The 22,337-nt window shown below is 40.5% G+C and overlaps 1 protein-coding gene and 1 pseudogene across 1 annotated transcript; both read right to left on the bottom strand.

Moving 5' to 3' along the window:
- Positions 1–464: 464 nt before the first annotated feature.
- On the bottom strand, positions 465–1,516 carry LOC139721639 (neuromedin-U receptor 2-like; annotated as a pseudogene).
- A 9,629-nt stretch (positions 1,517–11,145) lies between these two features.
- Positions 11,146–16,977, bottom strand: LOC139721605 (uncharacterized). The gene is made up of 3 exons (XM_071632937.1): positions 16,879–16,977; positions 12,907–13,094; positions 11,146–11,782 (listed from the first exon to the last, which is right to left on the bottom strand). The coding sequence occupies exons 1-3, from the start codon at positions 16,975–16,977 to the stop codon at positions 11,146–11,148; spliced, it is 924 nt and encodes a 307-aa protein (XP_071489038.1).
- Positions 16,978–22,337: the final 5,360 nt, after the last annotated feature.

Here is a 22,337-nt window from a genome sequence, read left to right as displayed (position 1 = left end):
ACAGTTGTGGTTGAGACCTAATTTCAGGTTTCTAACATTTTTAGGTGAGATAGAGAGAAATCTAATATGAAATATGAAAGAGCATGTAATTTCATGAGGAATTCAACGTTTATTTGATAAAAATCGGTTTTGAAATGGCTGAGATATCCAAAAAAGAATGATTCTAGTAAAGTGTGGGACCCACACTTTGTAATGATCGCTTTGTTTTACTTTGTTTTTGGATGTTTCAGTTATTCCAAACCCGATTTTCATCAAATAAACTTTGAATTCCTCTTAAAATGGTAGGCTCTGTACTATATCATAAGTGTTTTCTTGGTATCTTGCGAAAATTGAAAAGCCTAATTCTCATCTCAACCAAAACTGTACTATCCCTTTAAAAGAGACTGAAACTGCAACTCTACATCTGTTTATAGTAGATCCTTTCATCATGGATGAACGCTACCGTGCCGTCTGCTCAAAGCTTGCTAGCTGCGCTGCATGCACACTACACGTACGACTGTGTCCTCTCGTCTTGCGCGTTTGCGATAGAATGTTTTCTTCAGCGCCTGACGGTAACGGGCATTGGTGGCGCCGTAAATGTAGGAATTGTTTGCAGAATTTATGTACATGAGAGTCTGAAAGATGGGGAAAAAAGGATTGATGACTTTGTTGCTGAAAGCGATGTAAGTATCGTCACCGATCATCCCAACAACCGGGGAGGCGAGCGTTACCACGTGGTATGGGGAGTACAGGAGGAAAAATAAAACACCTTTGATGACGAGCATTCGTGTCACGGCGTTTCGCTCCTTGGTATAGCGATAGCGATCTGTGTGGAGGGCCGCTTCGGTCTTGATGCGAGCCGTCAGGCTCCGGATGATGAGTGCGTAGAGGATCGAGTTGACGATCAGGGCGAAGAAAAACGGAATCAACTGGAGCGCATTAGCAATATCCGCCCAAGTGGGCGAAACGGCTTGACATAGGCCATGCAAAGTCGGAAAATCTTCGTAGGCAGGCTCGTCGGGGTATACTAGGCAGTAAAAGATCATATCGAAGTGTCCTGGAATGAGCAAAGCCGCGAACACACAGCTTAGGAGCCAGGCATCGAAAACAATTCTCCTTGTTCTACCCCAGGTTGCTATCCGTCGATGCCAGAACGGCTTGCAAAGTTGACGACGAAGGAGATCGTTGAACACCCAATAGAACCGTTAGGCGTATGATCGTCTCCCAGCGGCGATAAGTGAAAACGCCAGAGCTTCTCGCCTACACCGACTGTCAGGTAGATCAAGTCCGCCACAGCGAGGTTGACAAGGTAAAAGTTTGTGATTGTCCGTAAGGACGGGACACGCGCCACGACGATAAGAAAGAGAATGTTACCAAAGAGGCCGATGGCCAGCACGCAGGGGAGTACGTAGGCTTTGATGACCACTTCCACCTCATCCGGGAGGAGACCTTCGGCTTCCTCTTTCGATAAATTCATCATCATGTGTCCGTCTGCCAAACAGAGTTCATCGAGCTCTTGTGCCGTGGAGTACTCCATGATGGGAACTGATGAGGAGAAACGCCGTTTTTACGTCAACTATCAAAACAATGCAGGAAACCTTAGTCAAAGAGCTTTTTAATCAGGACTGTCTTTACCCCTTCAAAAATATAACGAGCAGCATATTACTGTAATTTGTGGAATCTCCTGACGTAACACACACGCGCATGAAAACTATCGGTTTCTTGTCGTGTCTTTCAAGAAGCTAGAGTAAAAATGCAGATTGACGGAAAGTATGAAACAGAGCTCAGTCATGGACGCACAATTCATTTTCTTCAAAAGCTCATTCTTAATCTAGTTCAGCTGGGTGGTACACTATCTGCATAAACATTCAGCAAGCAAGGCAGATAATTACGCGATGCTGGCGTCATTGTTCTAATGTCCAATTACTGCACATCTCAGTCTGATTCGTTGTGTAGTTGATTTTGACCGCCAAAAGTTTTGACCGCCAAAAGTGATTCGATCCTATGCCGGCGCAGCGAGACCGTTGGGGGTAGCAACGTTCTGCTCACGAATACGCAGCCAAGTGGAGTATTTTGAGCTGGACTTGAGATTAAAGAAGTCGCTCTGACAGCGGTTAACATCGATTTAGGATGACGTCACGGTGAGGGAAGATATTGATGCAGCGAAGACCCGTCACCGCATTTCAGCAAGTTTGACAATGTCACTTCGTGGCGCGAGGAATAGCAAACAGAGAAATCGGTTAATTGAGAAACGGAAACTACTGAAACATTCAAATCGGAGAGATTTAACAATAATTTCCTGTTACTGTATACATGCCGTTTGATCATGTAGGTCTATGTACCGGCCTCTCTCGAAGAGGCCTATTTATACATTCGCCGAACACACTCGCGCAAGTAAATTGTACCAATTTACACAACTGCTCGCACACGCGCACGCGCGAACACGCAGAAAGTCCTCTACAATATTCTCTCGGTGTTTTTTTTTTTTTAAGGAAAAACAAGAAACTTATATTGGCGGGAACGCGACTACACGCGACAAATTTAACACCCGTGCTTCTAGCAAAATGAATTGATCGAATACTGGACACAAGCGGAAACGACACTATATAATGAAGTCAATTAGAGAGAAGAAATATAATCTGACAAGGAGGAACTCTGCTTAGGTACATTGTTGATTGCTAAATGGCGACTGCATGTCAAACTTCTTCTGCCCCCATACTCACAAAACGATAGCCACACAAGTTTGATGTTCTCAATAAAAGCAGCATATATAGTCTGTTTAAAAGTAAGTTGTCTCTACTCGTTATTACACATATATCAATACGGTGAAACTAAAAATAGGGGAGAAAACCTGATTGATGATATGTCACTAAGTTTATTGAAATGCATTGAAATGCATCGATCTAGTGGCAGTGCTGATACTGAGAAAATTCTGCTAAGCGAAGATCATTTTGTCTATACTAATATAGCAACATTATGAATATACCTATGTATGTGTAAATATACATAATGTATATGAAATAGTATTAGTTTTCTTCTATTCAAGTTGATCAGTCTTTTTGATGAAACATATAATATGGTTTAATCTCTACAACGTTTCAAAAGATCAAAGTATAACAGAGCAAGATCTGAGTGATGGAAGTTTCTTTTCTCTCTCTCTCTCTCTCTCTCTCTTTCTCCCACTGTACCCGGAAAACGGAGGTGTGTTTTTACTATGCACATATCTTGCCCGATGTGGGCAAAGCTATCAGTTACATACATTAAAGGATATGTTTACCTACGGTTTTCATTCAGCATTTTAGTAATATGACCTTTTAGAAGAGGTTGAACGAACCTTAGCGCTTGAAATGAAAAGCATGGGTTTGGACACAATGGCAGTGACTTGTGCAAATCAATCCACAGGACGTATGGTTAGATATTTTCTTCATGATAAATAGAAACTGATACTTTTGATAAAAGGTCTATCCTGAGGTGGTAATATAGGATTACACCACCTTTTCAAATTAATGTAAAAGGCGTGGATGAAAATATTAACCGCTGATTACAGTAACAGTGTATACATTACATTTACCCCGCTATTAGCCTGTGATCTGCCATTCATTTTGATTTCATTAGGTGATCCGAGTATCCTCTCGGATCACCTTCTGTATCTGTACGGATTCTTTGTTCTTCTTCTTCTTTCTTTATTTCTGGACAAAAGTTGTGTATCTACGTACTCAGAAAGTACTCAGAGTATCAACTTCAAACTCATACCATATATGTATCATGTCCCAAAGACGACAAATCTAATGTATCACTGTGATTGGTCGATCGTGACGTCACTATGACGTCATTATATGAAAACACATTCTCAATCATATCTCATTAATGAAATAGAGTTTTTCAATGAAATTTACGTCACATATATTTCAACTGATGCGCATTCTACTCATGTTCTCAAAATTCACATTTTCTCTTGAAACGTGCGCGTACGTGGGCGTTGAAATATTTGTATGCTCAAATCGAGCTCAAATTTTTTTTGCACACGTTTCAGACCATTTGGAGCATTTTTTGAAAAATTGAAAAAATTGGACGGACGCGTACGCGCGCACGCATATACGCACGCACAGCTCATATGCAATAGAAATTTCCACTTTTTTACACAGATCGGATGCCTGAAATGTCAAGGAATATTTCTACCAAGTTTCAAGTCAATCCGACTCTAAATGACGTCATACGGGCCCGTCAAAGTTGAAATTCCGCGCGCGCGTCAATGGCGATATACAGTGCAACAATGCCAAAAAACCGCCAATTTTAAATCCGAATTTGCTCGCCAGGATGGACGATGACCCCCCATTTTCAAATTTCTTAATAAAGTAAAAAAAGTAACATTTCAAAATGACGTCATCAAATTTCAAGTTTACTCGAGCGTATCTCACTTATCCTTGGTCAATTTTCACCCAGATTTCAGTATGTTGTAGCTTATTAAATGATCTTTCATTAATATAATTACAACATTTTGATTGGAAGACGGCATCACCTCGTAAAAATGGATTGAAAATAATATTGTCAAATTTGACCAGTTTACGTGTTATCTCTATGGGAGAGCAGTTTTTCTGGCAGTGAAAATTGACATGACTCTCTTTTTCGAGCACTAGCTCACTTATGCTTCAGTGAATTTCTCCCAGATTTTAGTATGTTGTAGCTGAGACTTTGGGCTATCGTGAATGTGCCCTCTATTTTTTCATACGATGTCGGCATCACGTCGAAAAACTTGCTTGAAAATGGCACGAGGCTTCGATGCAGCGTCATTTTGCTTAATACACAGGGCCTATGGAGAATGAAATAGGTCATTGCGTAGCGCATCCGACTCGTAATCCTAAGGTCCCTGGTTCGAGGCTCAGCCCTGCCAATATTTTTTTTTTATTTTTTTAACACTTTTTTTCTTCTTTTTCTTTAGTTAATCTTAATCTCCCTTTCCTTACTTTATCTTTTTCTGATTTTTTTATGCTTCTCCTTCAAATTTCTATAAAATAACATAATTTTTTCTTTATTTTTCTTTCTTTCTACTACTTTCTGTACAATAGATGAACAACAACAATGGCTATCAATCCCATATTTTGCACATGTTTAGTACATGTCACGTACATTATTTCATAAAATAACAACTACTTGATCGGACACCATCTTGGGTATGTAAATTAGGGTCAAAGGTCATAAATGTTTCATCCTGTATCTTGGTGAATACATGTCCTATCTTTCCCATATTTTGCACACGCAAAGACCATGTTACAAGAATCATTTCACGAAATAATCACTTTTTGCTTTGACGCCATCTTGGGTGTGCAAAGTGAGGTCAAAGGTCAAGTATACTTCATTCTCTATTTCCGTTCGTGTATACGGAATTCGGTACCAAAGATGGCAGGTCTCACTCCCTTTTCTAAATGAGAATCCAAACATCACACGGCCAATGTCCCGTCAACACAGATAAAACCTGTATGGTCATGAATATTTGAATCAGGACTCAAATCATTGATTTTCAAAGAGATCGGATCACCTAATTTGTCAGTGTTGACAAATTCCGGTTCTAGTTTAATTATACTTCGTCCAATTCTATTTACTTGTCAAAATAGTCTGTTTTCTCATTTCTTCCTGTGCCTATAAGATCGCTGTACCTTTTGAACTCCCTCTCCTTCCTCTCTCAAATCCATATATTATGGTCGTTTTATGTGCATGCCCTGCTGCAAAGAACACAGTGTTTCACAGTGTGATAACCACAGTGTGAACAGTGTTAACACAGTATGAACACATTGTGAACACGTACACTGTGACATCTCTTCACCTTGTTAAATTCGAGGGTCTTGACAGTGTGAACACAATGTGAGTCGTTAATTCACAGTGTGAAACAAAGCATTAGTATGTGAACACTGTGAAAACCACACCACAATGTGAAATCATATTCACACTGTTGATTTCGAGCATTTTCACATAGTCGACTATTATGAACACACTGTGAACTCAATGTGGGACACTGTGTTCTTTCCGCATGTTTCTATCATAGTTACTAATAAGTATCATGACGGAGGGAGCGAAGACCTATTCTACATTATGTACTGATGATAGTCATTTTTCTCTCTCAAGCAATTTCGCATTTGTTCATGAAATTACTATCTGCTTGTTAAGAAAGTGTGCAATTGCAATTACTGATAATGACTATTTCAAGAAGCATAATAATGATAAAGACTGTGATAATAACTCCCAGATATCTACAAAGACAACGTGATCAGGGTGGCAGTGGTTAAAAATGATAAAGGCGCACTCTTCCTTTACGTACTATGTACCCCACTCCTTTCTCTTGATGTTTGTATACATGGTGTATGAAGTAAAAATGGGGCACACTTCATATCTGAGAGAAAAGGCGAGAGTTAAGGCTGTTAAGTTATTCCTCCACTAGCGCTTAGGGTGCTATGACTATTTTCCATTTGCTAATTCATGAAGCTCCAATGTCTATAGATACGGCTCCGTTCCTACACGGCCGCAGCGATTGCATAACAGGTTATGCACAGTATTACTTTTCTACTTACCAAGCTTTCAGACTGGACTCTTTCCAGATTGAGTAATTTCTAAGCGTTTGAATCGAAGCCGGTTGAGTAAAGAAAATGCAGCTGATATTTGTGATTCTTTTTATTTAACCCTGATTTCTCTCTCTTTATTTGTCTGAATGTTTTTGTGTCTGCATGTTTTCGTGTGTCTGTGTTATTGAGACGGGCCTTAGTATTGTTCGCAACCATAAATTCTCTTCGTTTCCCCAGTCCCCCTGAACAAACCGTCATAGCTTTTAATTACTCGTCACTATGATTTATAACAAGCAGAGCAAATATTATCAGAATCCAACATGGCCGAGGATTTGTGACGCATGTTTGTTTTGCCCGAGATTATACAGTAATATTCTATTGCTCCATGAATATACTTGCCTTTGTTCAGCTTAAATCGGAATAGTTGTGCAGTCCTGATTTAAATAATATCATCTTTCTCATCATCACCGGTATAGTTTTGTCCTATTGACACATTAACGAACAATTTTCGAAGTGATTCGTTTTTCCTTTTTTTCCAATGGTAACTCTAGTGGCTATTCATGCACATGTTTTCTTTTGTAAAACATTATAGCCTTTATAAGGACAAAATAAGCAATTTCGTAGCAACATACATGCACGTTTTGACAATGCATATAAAGGAAAATGATCCTTTGGCGAATATTTTGGTGTCTGTGTGGATATAACGATTCCCTCGTAGGCCCTTTTAATGGTGCATCTCTGCGTTCAATTAGTTGATTGATTTTGCAATGGATTGACGCTCAGGTGGGAAATCTCCTTCGTAATATAAAGGGGACGAGCAAACCTTTTGTCTGTTTGTGTAATTATTCATGTTAGAGCAAAGGATGCGTGAAAAGATGTGGTCTATTAGGACACCACTGACTTATTTGATAGTCCTTCACACATCTGGATATTCCGGGCACGTTCCACAAACTTGGAGTATTTGTGCTCACACTGACCTTTCCTATCCTTGCACACGGCACGTAGCAATCATGTCAATGTCAAATTGTCGATCACGCTCTCCATCGGTCGCCGATGAATGTTGGCGCCATTTCTTGTGACGTCACGTACAGTGATTTCGACGTGACAGAACAAAGATGCCTCTACACAATAGCAGGACGATGGAAACAGACACTGCATCAAACACTAATACATGTACCGTATACATCAGATACATTGTATGTGAATAGTCATGATAGTTTATATGATATTCTTATATAACAGACATTCCGGATTGAAAGGAACGTTCACATTGTTCGCTCTCTCGCTTAAGGCTGTTGAGTTCCTCACGCACACACCATGGTTAAGACAGCCAAGTTATCTTACAAGCCGACTAATTGTCGTCTTGAGGGAGGAGGGGGTCTCGGGGCTCAGATTTATGAGTGCTTTCGGGTATGCCATCAAACGGAGCACAGAGTGTTAGAAGCCATAGGGAATCAGATTATTGTTAAAAGCCACAAGACTTGGCAGAAGTAGAAAGTCTTCAGGTGAGATCGGTACCCCATACGGGTTAAAATTATTCCGAAGGTTCACGATTCCGAAGGTTCACGATTCCGAAGGTTCACGATTCCAAAGATTCATAATTTAGGAAATGACATAAGGTTCGAATGATATCCCGAAGGTCCGTTAAAAACGGAAATGAAGTAGGGTTCTTTACTATACGGAGGTTCGCTAAACCGAAAATGAAAAGAGGTTCTCTATTCCGGAAGTTCCTTAACTCAAAGAGAGCTGAATTTCAACTTTAAAAAACGCAAAAGCTCCCTCGTCATGGTCGCTACATGAGGGTATCCCCCTCCCACACCCTTGCACCGCTCGGTCGCTGCGCTTGCATATTACATTTTCAAATACATTGATCGGTATATCAAAAAAAAAAAGATCATAAAACAATAACTCTATTTTGTTTGACGCCTTTTCTTGCAACATGAATACATGTATATTATAACCGAAGTATACCCCATCCCAGACATCCTCCCTTGTGCGTTTCCTCGAATATTGAACATATTGTTCTTGCACCACATGAACACATTACTGCGTATATATACGGCCATGAACTCGAGTAGCGTCTCTCGCACTCCATAACATTCATTACCAGGAAGTGATCAACTTGAAAGGGGGTAAATGACATCTTCAGTAGCACAAATCCAAGGATAATGCTGAACGTGGTATAGATAATAGGTTATATCAATTCAGTAGACACGAAGATGGTCAGAGGCTTTTCTTCATAGCTGATATTACGTCAAAACAAACGACATGTATTAAAGGGGCATATTTGTCTATTATAAGGATCTACTTCTTTGAACCCCACTCCCCGATTAGGAAAACAATCTTAATTACATACGGGACTGTTGTGGATTATGGCTGCCTAATCTCTTGCTGGTCCCTTGCCGGTTCCTGAGAACAAAAGAAAGTTGATAGTCTTTCCTTTCAGACTCACTGATTTAGTTCTTATTTTCTATATCAAAATATACTTTTTCTTCATTCATATGTAACAATTTTTTCGGATTGTTGGTGCAACAGATTACTACAATACATCTCTTTCACATATCAAAATATATCTTTTGACCAAAGATACACTTTAATCATTCATACTCCATGTAGAGGATAAAGAACAATAGGCCTACGTGTTACAGAAAGTAAAACTCATAAGGCTATATACGTGATTTGCATCAAGCAAGGAGTATTACAATAATGAATGTCTGGTACAGCTTAAACGCAATCGAAGTGAACAATACTTGTAGGCCTACATCGAGAACTTGAAGTGAATCAAATCATCACAATATGTGAAACTGTACGCATGATTTGCACATTCATGTACATTTATACAAAACTTATACCAGTCATGTATAGCATTTCCAATTGATACCATTGCTTTAAAAAATGTGACAAGAAGATGACAGCGCAGAGTCACAAGGGCGAAATATGAAAGTGGAGCCGCGATATGCTACAAAGTACTTAGCACTAAATGTTATGTATTTTTTTTGTGTGTGTGTTTGAGAGTATCGCGTGGCTCAACGTAAATAAGTTTACCGGTAAACTAAGCTGCTTATGGTACCATTTGCTAGATTTTTTTCAATCAAAAGCAGTCGTGAGGTACATGATGCAAGCTATAAAATGGTCAAAAAGCCTACATTCTATTTCACTTTTCAATTATCTTTGAAACCTATCAATTCTTATAGTAACAGGGCCCACTGAATTCTCAGTCTTGAATTGACATTATGCTGTAGACTTCATCGTATCACTTCCAAATTTCGTGATGGGGTGTCCAACAGATTACATTCGACAAAATCACACCACTTCCCTGTACAACAACACGCACACGTGACATAGAGGCTGCAGTTACCATTCTGTAAAACACATTCATTTTAACAAGGCAGATAGCGATTACAATATGGTAATAACAGAATAAGTGGTAATAACATCGTGCAATAATATTGGTCACATGCAGTTATTACGCTGACATGCTATCATCTGTGATTGCGTTTATTTCTCTTGGTAAGCGCATGTTATTGGAAATAATATTGTGTTTCACTGAAGTTTTGTACCAAAATCAAATATTAAAAAAAATGAACAACATCAAATCACAGAGGTATGGTTTCTGAGGCTTGAAAAGGATGCAAACTTCACGTAGCTGTATTCTTGTAGCCTGTCCTTGCGAGTGCAATCAGCGGACTAGGACGATTAGCTGGTGTCGTCAAAACTGCGATCTGTTTGATGCTTTTCTTGAAAAACGAATAAAGCATGATTATTTACCACACAATATATCAGACATTCCTATTTTGCATGTTATTGAATATAATAGCTATCGGTCTCCTTATTCTCTGACAGTGCGTCCTCCGAATACAAGTGCTAACTTGTGTTTCAGATAGTGTGATGAATGGTAGAACGTAAAGTAGGCTCCCAAAACAGTATGATTTGTGCAGTTTGACATACAGTAAACCCTACGCTTATATGCAGAGACAGATCCTGAATTCATTCGGACGCCATTAACAAGGCACTAAGATTCTCTGAGACAAGTTAAGCAAACACAATTTAATATTGTTCTATGATAAAAAATAAATGTTGATACACCTTCAAACGGATGTTTCCAAGGTACGAGATTAAAGCCGCCATGTCTCTGCCTGTAACTCGGAATTGTCCGCTCTAACCCTAACCCTATACCCCCCCCCCCTCCCCCACTGAGTATTTTCCCCTCTCCCACCTGGTTATAAAATGTCAAATTTTAGTAAAAATAACAATGTCAATAACTTGCTCTAATAGTGGTTCACAAGAATTACGTACCGATATATGCCGATACTGGCTAATACAACCACCGATATACTTGTTCATCATTGGCTTTTCCTATAGAGATTTTTTTTTTTAAACCGGCAAATGAATGAGATAAGTACACAACTTAGTCCTATCATAGGGTTCTAAAGCTTGTATTTCCTCTCCTTGGTAGTTTTCAAACACTAACTTGTGACTCATTATTAACCGTAACATCGCCAAAGATTGTCATACCCGTCCTGACACTGTCTTTAAAGAGTAGTTACCGAGGAATACAAACTAGCAATTAAAGCAACGGTAGGTATATAGGGAATAGAAGAACCACACGAGCTTAAAGCTTAAAGGCTGCCATCTCGTCATAATATTGGTGAGTGGCGTCGATGCATTTAATGGTATCCGGTTTCATCTCGCTCCGGAGTGGCGCCGGCTTCGGGGTCTGGAACCCGGTGCTCTTTAAGGTCATCTCGTGCATTTTCTCCTGTAAAGGAATCAAGCACCGCCACGTCTTGACAATATCCGCGCTCCCATCCCACTCCAGAAGAGCATCGGTGTACGGCATACCGGCAGCCTCGCACAACTTCGGCAGATACAGCGCCGGATTCGTGGCCAAATCGTCAGAATCGATCACAGTTGGGTTCGGATCGATGCTCTCTCGGACGTGCTTCCACAAATCGTACTGACACTTGTACGTATATCCAGGCATCATGAACGGAACGTCCTTGGTCATATCAAAGGTTTCCTCCTCCAGCGGTTTGCCTGCCGACATTCCCTCCGTCATTTGCTTGAAGAGCAGCCGACGCCATGAGGGAAACATGCGATCTGGGCGTCGGATGAGGAAAACGTGCTTGAAGTTAGCCTCCTTGCTGGGCAGCATGTCGTAGAAGTCTGTGACTGCATACGCCATGTCCTTGATGACGTATGACTTGTCTGCTGGTAACGAGTCTAGCTGCATTCTTGCACTGTCGCGTCTGATTGGCCAGAAAATAATGCACAAGAATGACCATGGTCATTAAACAAATAAAAACAATAGCATTTTTTTTAATCAATAAATTGTTATAGAGTCATTTTCGTTGTTGACAATAATTCAGACGAAACAATGACCTTGACAGTCTAAATTAGCGTAATTTTATCGGGACAAAATACTACCGCATGTACCTGAATGTCTAAGGTAACCCGGCTATCCCAGATATGACACTGACAGAATTTAATGAAGCCGAAACTCTGAATAGTAACTCACAACAATATTGGGCATTTGTGGTTTGCCATTCGGTTAGATTCGCATTCCTTTGAAATGGCATGGCCTTGAAATACAAAGAAATGTAAAGTACTTGATGTCCATGTGTGTGTTATCAGTCCCGATCACATGCAAATCTTTTCAGATCAGCAAAACTTTACCAAAATGTAGAGGTCGGATAACGGGTAGCGTATCAGATCAGTAACTCATTAAGGATAATAATATGGTGTATAAGAGCTCCTCATCACGACAATGATATCTGGTAAATGAAATGGATGAAGCGGATCACCAAATGCACCCAAAACGCCCAAGCAACCGCGACGCACACGCGTGTTGACGAATTAATGAATAAACAGGGAAAAGCTACTTGAAAATACTCCTGTGAGCGAGCGGAGCGACCGATCACGGGCGGGGGCTGGGGGGACTTGGGGATGTGAGGAGGGGAGGTTGGTCGGGAACTTACGTTTAGGGGGCTGAAGTAGTGCGATTTGGTACATGCATGCCATGTACACTAGTTACTAACATTTTACGGTCAATGAGTGAAGATGGCCACAGACATCATTTTGGAGCCTGTTTGATCAACATTTTGACAGATCATAAGTGAGTCAGGAGTGAATGAGGTATACTATCTTAATTATTTCAGGGCATATTTTAATAATTCATTTACGTTGAAATTGAAATTAAAGCAATGCTTCAAGACGTAAACTAAACGACTAAACATGGGTTGTGGTGCAGGCCTCATAGTAAGTTCTCAGTGGTCTTTCGGGGACAATTTTATGAATTTTCCAGAAAGTTATGAAATAAAAAACAATTATGCTTCCTGTTTTTGCTTTTCTGGTCTTTTCCCTTTTCACTCACAGTATGAGCGATGCGTCCATTTCTCTTGGATGAAATTTATTTTCCAAGGGCGTTCCCTTAACTTTGGCCGCCATGTCGGCCTCGAAGGCTGTGAGGTCAAAGTCTTTCATCAGCCTCGGCATCTTAAAGCCCATCCTGGTGTACAGGAAGTCGACGAAGAAGGCGTGACAGTACGGCTCGCACCATGCCTGGCAGAAATAATCAAAACATAAGAACGGGAGGAAGAAATGAAAATTAGAAATCAAGAGAATAAGCAAAAACTCAGAATGGGGAGGCTCTTCAAATTTGTCAATTGCAAAAAGATACCTTTTAAAGCAATATTCAATGCTCATTAAGAAATATTGTCTCACTGAAACAAACACAGAGGAAATATTGCTAGGTAGGGCAAGCTTCCGACAAGCTTCATGGTTTTTACGGGCAACTTTTGTGAACAATACATGCATGAAATTCTAATCATTACAGAATCGGCCAACTGACCATAGTCATCTTTGCGAGGAAACTACATACCCCATGTCTTGCGAAATTTGACTTTCATTTTCAATAGAATACACACCATCAGAGCCGTGAAAGCAATGTTTTGAAGAAATGATTACCCTAGATTCGAACATATAAACAAATCAAATCCGGAAAGAAGCATCATCGATCAGAAAATCAATCCCTTGTTCTAACCAAGCTGAGAAAATAACGGTAGTCATGGTAGTTATACTTGTGTATGTGAAATTACATATGAATAGGCAGCCTCTTCACTTGTGGGTATACACACAACCAATGTCACTCCTTGGTTAAAACATGAACCTACTAGATAAGTGAACTATCATCACCGCCGCCATCTAATTATGTGCTTCTTAAGGAGTACGTTGAGATATTTGGACAATGACGATTGTGTAATCGTGTATCGTCACTGACAAAAGAACTGTTTCCCTCATTTCGGTCTTATTTGGCTGAGGTCCCTTTTCAGACTCAACTGCCTTTGAATAAACACTGATAATGGGGATCAACACACTTTTTGTCCATCCATAGAACACTGGCAGCTGTCTACATGCGTGTCAAGTATATCAAAGGAATGTTACCGCGGTTGCGTTCTAATAGAAGGGTTGTCGGGGTAATGTCGGGGTAAATACTCTAGCTATAGGGCTAGGGTAGAATTAGGCAAGAATCACCGCGACAACGTCCAAGCAACATTTTGCGAGGACCGGTTGAACAGGCAGGGCTAGGGAAAAAAAGATTACCTGGACGCTACCCGGGGAATCGGGGAATCGATTCGGGGAAGCTTTCCAGTCTCCAGTTGTTAGCGACGACGTCTCCTTCTAGTAGCGGCCAAGTTGTGGAGACTATTTATTCGTATACACGTATGTAGGTCTCCGAGACGTCTCCGCGACTTATGCGGAGACCCATTAACTGGGACCTACGAGAGACGTCGCGGAGAAGTGTCCGCGACTCAGAAGACGTCCCGCAGATGTCGCGGCGACGTCTCCGCGACTCCCGGACGAATAGATTATCATCTTACTTGAAGACGTCTCTGAAATCGACGTGGAGTTATAGTCGCCTTCTTGGAGAGAGCGCAAGCCATTTTTGGTCTGTCGAGTCGCACGAGTGGCGGCTGCAGTCCCGGCGAAGTCTCCAGTGATCACCGAGATACGCCTTTTAATACACATGCATGTCAATACCTGGAAATCACCTATAATTTGCACGGCTAACTTGGTGCTACGTCGGGAAAGACTTGGAAGCACTTTGAGCAAAGTTTCTGGCTGACAGGAGCAACCTTCGGTATTGCATAAAATGCTGGTATACCATAGGACCTGTATCGTTCGTTACGTTAGGCTGCGTTCACATAGAAGTATACTATTCGGGTATTCGGGCTCGTTTTTCGAGGGCACGCGAATAACTTGAATCGAACGATAAGATTTCCTCACACCGGTTCACATAAGAGGGCACTATTCGAAAGTACCGAATAGCTGCGAATAGTATAGCAAAGTGGGAATCGAGCTTGTTCGATTTTCTTGCAGCGTATACCGTCTCACGTTTATGAAATAATGACACTTTTGGTCTGGATTTGCCCTTTAGCAAAAATAAGCATGTAGACTGACATTCTGATGCAGTTTAGAAATTGTTAATAAGATTTGCTGGGATGTAGGAGGAAGAAATCCTCACTGCATGGGATGGTGAGTTGACGGTGCGGGTGATGGTGTATTCGGTGCCCGAATACCGATTAGCGAATAGCGAATAGCGAATAGCGAATAGCGAATACCGAATACTTCTATGTGAACGCAGCCTTATGGACCTACTACGCATGGGCATTCATCATTTCCTCAAAATGCATGCATGTCTTTGTCTACGTCAAAAGTGTCACAAAAGCATTTTAAACATTCTTCCCTGCTTTGATCTCATGATCTCCGCCGCCGGCAAACCGGGGCAAAACACAACGCAGCTTTGAAAAATCTATAAACTGGAAATGCGCAGAAGATAACAACTTCCTTAAATCAAGGAAAATGTATGTGCAGTTGTGGTATGTATTGGTATGTCACCGCTCAGAAATTTTCATTAGCGAAATGCAGGTACTTTTGAAGAGAAAGCCAAGTTTTTAGCTAATTGATCATGATTTGTCATCTCATTTTCCACCTTTTCCGCACATTTTTCCAGAGTAAAAGCAGATATTAAGGGAAGAGGATATAATATGTCTGTCTTACTATTAGGCAAGGTCATAATGTGTGAGCGCTAAAGAGCGAATTGGTAATTTCCAATCCAATGAAAGGAGATCAGTCATGTGCTGAGGTTTGCTGCTTCTCATCATTAGCGTTTGTTTCTTCTTCTTCTTCTTCTTCTTCTTCCTCCTCCTCCTCCTCCTCCTCCTATACTGTACAGAACCTCCTTAGGCTGCGTTCACATAGAAGTATTCGGTATTCGGTATTCGCTATTCGCTATTCGGGCACCGAATACACCATCACCCGCACCGTCAACTCACCATCCCATGCAGTGAGGATTTCTTCCTCCTACATCCCAGCAAATCTTATTAACAATTTCTAAACTGCATCAGAATGTCAGTCTACATGCTTATTTTTGCTAAAGGGCAAATCCAGACCAAATTTGTCATTATTTCATAAACGAGAGACGGTATACGCTGCAAAAAAATCGAACAAGCTCGATTCCCACTTTGCTATACTTTTCGCAGCTATTCGGTACTTTCGAATAGTGCCTTCCTATGTGAACCGGTGTGAGGAAATCCTATTGTTCGATTCAAGCTATTCGCGTGCCCTCGAAAAACGAGCCCGAATACCCGAATAGTATACTTCTATGTGAACGCAGCCTAAGAGTATAGACGTTTCAGTCCGAAAAGGCGCATCAGCCAAATAAGACCGGAATTAGGGAAACAATTCTATTGTCAGTGACGATGCATGGTTATGCAATCATTATTTTCGAGACACCTGTATGTATACTCATTGAAATGCGCATAGTCAGGTGGCGGCGTATCTCGCACTTCGAAGTGTTAGGTTATTTGAAAGTACATTCGTTAATAGGTCTAAGGTTACGTGCACGGAATTCATCAATTTTATGTTTAAACGAACGAGTCTTGATTATTGTATTCATGGTGTATATCCAATAGAGATTTCCCTGTCTATGCATACTCATGACCAAATATTTAATGTTATTTCCAGCGATGATAGGTCGAACCTGCTATCTGTACAATTATTGTTATCGTAAATAACGTGTCAAACATATTCCAATACTTGATCATTATTATTTTGTTTGAATACCTTGGTTACCACAATCATGTGGAGTACAAGCACTTTGGTTGCCAGTATCGATTTTTGTTATACACGAAAATCTTGCATGAAGTTTAATTGTAATAGGGCCTACATTAAAATTGTTAACCGCATGGCCTGTCACCAATGATAGTTCGCAGGGTATTCGATGCGACAGACTATGTACTTAATACTATTGTCGGTGGAATATCTCCAGACCAATGCTTCTTACCTGAGTGTTCGGTTGGAAACTTAAGCACTTGAGGATGCACGTAGAGATTGAGCGTGGTACGCCCCAGATGATCACACGAAAAGTCTTTTCGTCCGCCATGTTGGAGTCTAGTGTGTTCTTCGAGTCTACGCGGCTATCGTGTACATTTATAAGATAAGGAGGAAGACCGAAATTTAATTGTCAGCTAACTCTACGCAGGACTTCCTCACTGGTAACAGACTAGCTGCCACAATGTCATTTCATTTCCAGACACGGACTTTTAGGCACGACACTGGTTTGCTTTGTACACGCCGCTAGCTGCGTCCCATAAATGCATGAAGTTATGTTCTCGGGAAGTATCTTATAGGCCTATAATAGATAGATTTTCGCGATCGACGCGGACGTTCAGAGGAAAAAACCTGTTCTGCGCATGCGCAAATTTGCTTATCAAAATCGATCTCTCGTTGTCTGAGATTTCACGGTCGGTGCTGGGCCATTTTTGCGTCCGCTCGAATTCACGACGCAGAGAGCTACTTGTACTTGATGCACTGATCAATATGGTGGCGCCATTTTTACTTTGTATAGGTTACGTCTTCGCACAATCTAATGCCAGTACTTTGCAACACGACGCAGGGAGAGAGGACGGCCAGCGCAATCGTCGTCTAAACGTCCGCGTCGCAAATCTAAAGCTCGTAGGTTTACCGGATATTCTATTCGGTGCAAATGTATTGTTTCCCCGCCTCCTTTATCTTAATCCAATGGTAGTGTTGATTATCGGCGACTGGTTCAGGAGACAAGGGACTTTCGTGGTATATGCTACAGGCATCACACAGCATCCAGGTTTAAAATGCCATTTAGCAAATCTCAAAAAGACATACCAGGGGCCCGTTGCATAAAACTTACCGTTGAATTTCAATGGTAACTACCGTCAAAATTAGGCGTCACAGCCAATCAGCATCAAGGATTATAAAATCTACCGCTAATTTGAAGACTTACCGCCAGAAAGGAGCGGTAAGTCCAGCGATAAGGGTTTTATGCAACAGGGCCCAGATGTGTGTGACAAGCCTTAAGTATTGCAGTGTCTAGAATCGAGACTACAAACATGCACATTATATCATCTACAATTCGTTGCCTACTTCCCTGAGGGAAATGTGAAATTTGATAAGTAAAATGACTCGGGCTACTTAGAGTTCCCATTTCATTTTCAATGATCATCAATTGATGAGACTGCTGGATGAATTCCGGACATCACTCAGTTTTACTTAATTGTAACAATCATGCATAAGACCAGAAATAAATTAACATGTCCTCATTCAAGATGAAGGACAACAATGTGTTACAATTTGCATGAAGTTGCTTCAAGGGCAAATCATAACTGTTTGAAAAAGTAAACATAATTGTGTTTTTAGCGAAAACTGTTCAAATACGTGAGAGGTGATAAAACCACTCCGCCGAGTGAGTACATAGGCCTATGAGCCAAGATATGGTTTCTTTTAAACACGTATTGTGTTGAAATGTTGTTGGTAATTCATTCGCCGGTAAAAGGGGTACATGAAAATTCTACGTCAAAAGCTTCGTGAGGGGAGATGTTGACTGTGCGTTGGAATGTTTCAATGTTTCCCACTAAACTTTTCATTAGTTGGGAAAAAAAGACAAGTCCCGCTTCCATGGGAAACGTTAAGGGTGACAATGGGGAGGGAAGATCTTGCTCTGTATCACAATGGATGTCTAAGGTGGAGGTGGGTGGGAGGTACAAAGACTCGCTCTCCAAGGAGGAGACAATCACATATTTTCTATTATTTTCTTCATGCCATCGAGATGTCTGAAAAGCACTCGTTTTTCATAAGACAACCATGCATTCGGTATTTACTTGCCAGTCTGGTGTACCTATATAGCTGCAGCTCGTTCAACCTACATTGGGTCACTCCCACAGACTTTTCGATGTGGATATCATAACACGCAACCGGGGTAGAAAGTAGGCCTACCCGACCATCATCACAATTACTACATATCACGTCATTCCTTGGTGCTATTTTGGCTTTGCTCAGTAAGAAGATGGCAGAGGTGATTTTTCAAAACTGATAGGCCTATATAGACACACTTCATTGTCTTTCTTTCTAAGTTTTGTTTTTTGTTTTGTTTTTGCGTCCATGTTAACCAAACGAAACAAAATCCACCTCCACAACCTAAGTACGTTGCACCCATATGATACACAAACGCGCATAATGTAACACACACACACACACACACACACACACACACACACACACATACACACCTATAATATTTTACGATGACGCACTCAAACACCTGTTGTTTATTCATTTCCACCATTGGGTATGTTCTCATATCTCATTGTAGATGTAACAGGGCCGGCGGAACTTTTTTTTTCACCATACGAAGGAATACATAAGGTATTTCTTTGCCCCCCCCCCCCCCCCCCCCACTTTTTTTTTTTTTACCCCGGAAGTGCGTAAGTGGTACTAGAAATAAATAAATAGAAACCTTGAAGTGAGCGCGGTAAGGCCTTTGTTTTTGCGCTGTCCAGAGACCTTTTTTTTTTTTTGCTTGTCAACTGAAGAAACCCGGAAGTGGCACCCAGAAGTTGCGCTGAAGATCTTTTTTTTCTTTTTTGCTTGTTAGCTGATGAAACCCGGAAGTGGCACCAGAAGTCTGAAGTGGCCCCCGCCATTTTTGAAAACGTGACGTCAGCCATGTGTAATACTCGAGAATGGTGATTATGAACACAATGTCTGAGAACTTTCAATCGTGTAGGCTGCATGCAGTCTGCAGCATTTTGTTTGTTTTTTCGTGCCGAAAAAAAAAAATAAGATGAGACATCGCCGAAAGTGCGACAATGAATGTTAGGAGAACGTCGGCAGTCATCTGTTCGCCCGTGTTGACTCCTTTCTGTAGTCATGTGTGGTGCTGACCATTTGCTTTGGATTTGAAGAATTTGGCAGACTAGTTTCAACTCAAAATGTTTCCAAACGTACAGTCAATAACATATTTATGCCGTACCCTTAGGCGCCCACAGGGTGTTTCCAACTTCCTCCTTTTTTATGGCGATGGTTATGGCACGAATACAGTAGTACTAAAATGACAGAATTGTTCAGGGACACATTATAATAATTTCCAACTTTTCAGCGGCTCTGAACCTTAACAAACAATCGCACGATAGGTCTCATCGGCATTCACATCTACATTAATTAGAAGTTTGAACATCTGAAGTTTGTTTGTTTGTGGTGCGGGACAGACCACTTAACAAAATACACGTACATTAAAGAATTAAAAAAACACACCAAACAAACATATTGATTAAGCATCAGCATCCGTTATTCATAATCAATCAACTCATTAAATCAGCTCTAGTCAAACATGTTACCACTTTAAAGTCTCCGTTTAGACTTTTCACGGAGTATTTCCTTCAAGAGATTACTTTAGGCACAAATGTTGATTTAAAGAGGTGCAGGTAAATCTGGCGTCTATAAGTTTTCTTTATTACCTCCTCGGTATTTCAAACACAAACACACAGTCATTCTGTAATACGCATTCATTTTCATCTATAGACACATGCAGAGTCTTTCACATAAACAGAATGTTTATCAAATTGATTGAAATGAGGAAGAGCCGGTCTAGTTGATGGTGTAAGGACGAGGCCTGTTCACCGATCAGGATTGGGTTGTTAAGGAGGCGACCGCTATGTAAAGGGTCTATAATACAGCAATTTCATGGGGTGGCCGCTAGAGACAGGTGGCTGTTATAAGCAGGTGGCCACTATAGACAGGTGGCGGCAAGCTTCTCATTTTGTACCCCGTGGTAAATATCTACCTGGGTATTAGCGCGGCTACAAAAAACTTAGCTGACCGTTAAATCAGCCATGAACACGTTGGCTTTTACGTTCATTGCGTGAATTCTACCCAGTCGTAGCTCTGTCCAAGTTGCACACAGATGATTATATTTTTATGATTTCCCTCGCCGTGAAAAGCCGTCTTACCACCAACTTGACTAGATCTAGGCTCCAGTGATGCCGCCCTGAATAGATATGCTACAAAGGCAAAGACAGCTCTTAATAACATCTTATAGAATTTTACCAAAATGCGGACTGATCAGTGATTAAAATCCCTTTGAATAAGGACAATGGGGTACTTGTCTCAATAGGGTATTGTTTCACATCAGCTTCGCACAGTATCAATCCCCTCGAACTCACTCATGAACCCCAGTCATGCAAACCGGTACCAACACGGTGCAGTTCTTTAAAAATTAACAGAGCAGAAGTAGGCATATATACATTTACATGTATATATATATATATATATATATATATATATATACTCCTGGAAGAAACCTTAGGGAGACGTTCGTGAAATACATACCTTACAGCGACAATATGGTAAACCCTGAAAAGAGTGATTTTGTCGTAGTTTCTATTTTTGCAAATTACGTTAAAACATTGGAAATGAAGATCTCTTTTTAATCCGAAATATAAATTGGAGCCAAGAAAATTCATTTCAGATATTTATTCTAAAAGTGATAATTTTGTCTCCTTTAGGTTTTCTAACCCAAGAGTCCACCTTAGGGAGACACTTTGAAAAACAAGTATCTCTGGGAGACCTGTTTCCATAATGTGCCAATATCACATTTCATATTTATGTATCACATATTAGGGAGACAGAGTTGAAGTACACACGTATTCATATACATATTGACAGCAATACGTACATTATTTTTTTTCTTCCTTCTTTTTCTTATTATTTTAATAGCATTTCTGTTGCTACGCTATTGCTATTGTTCACAAGGAAATATTCAATTCTTATGTTGTTTTAATAATTAAGTACTCGTAACTTAAAGTTTCATACCCTTCCCCATAAGCTTAACCCTTTAAAGCCCATTAAGGGGAGGGGGGCACTGAGCCCGTTCCAGATTTTCATTTGCCTTTCCTTTGCCCTCTATCCAATTTCAACCAGATTTAGTGACTTATCCTAACATCTTATTGCAAACATTTCGATATACATTTAGCTATATTTGATATTGCTGGCTACCATGGCAACCATAAACTGATAACCATGTCAGTCAGATTCATTTTTTTTTCTGTTCCACTTTCAATTAACAAAATTACAATGAATGGAATGGGCGTTTCTGGGCTGAAATTTGCTGGAGAAGCAACATGTGAAGTGATTATGGTCCTAAAAATGTTTTTCTTATCATGTCCATTGTTTGTATGTGACAAAAGCATCAAACGTTGATAGCGAAAATAAAAAAACCCGCTTTTTACAACGATTGCCCTTCTATAATGAATCATTTTGATTCCTTCACTCTAGTTATGCCTGGATCATTACATTATCATAATCAATTATTATCTATCTACAAACTCAAAATTCCAATATCATGCAAATGTGAAATGTGATAACTATGCATGTACGCCTACCTATCCCAGGTCACAGGTCTCAAAATGTATTTTTTATGTCATATGAATAGCG

The sequence above is a fragment of the Diadema antillarum genome, unplaced genomic scaffold (assembly GCF_040938485.1).
Source record: "Diadema antillarum isolate AM-2024a unplaced genomic scaffold, OU_Dant_1.0 scf00000146, whole genome shotgun sequence".
Lineage (NCBI taxonomy): Eukaryota > Metazoa > Echinodermata > Echinoidea > Diadematoida > Diadematidae > Diadema > Diadema antillarum.
This window is presented reverse-complemented; position numbering and strand designations above follow the sequence as displayed.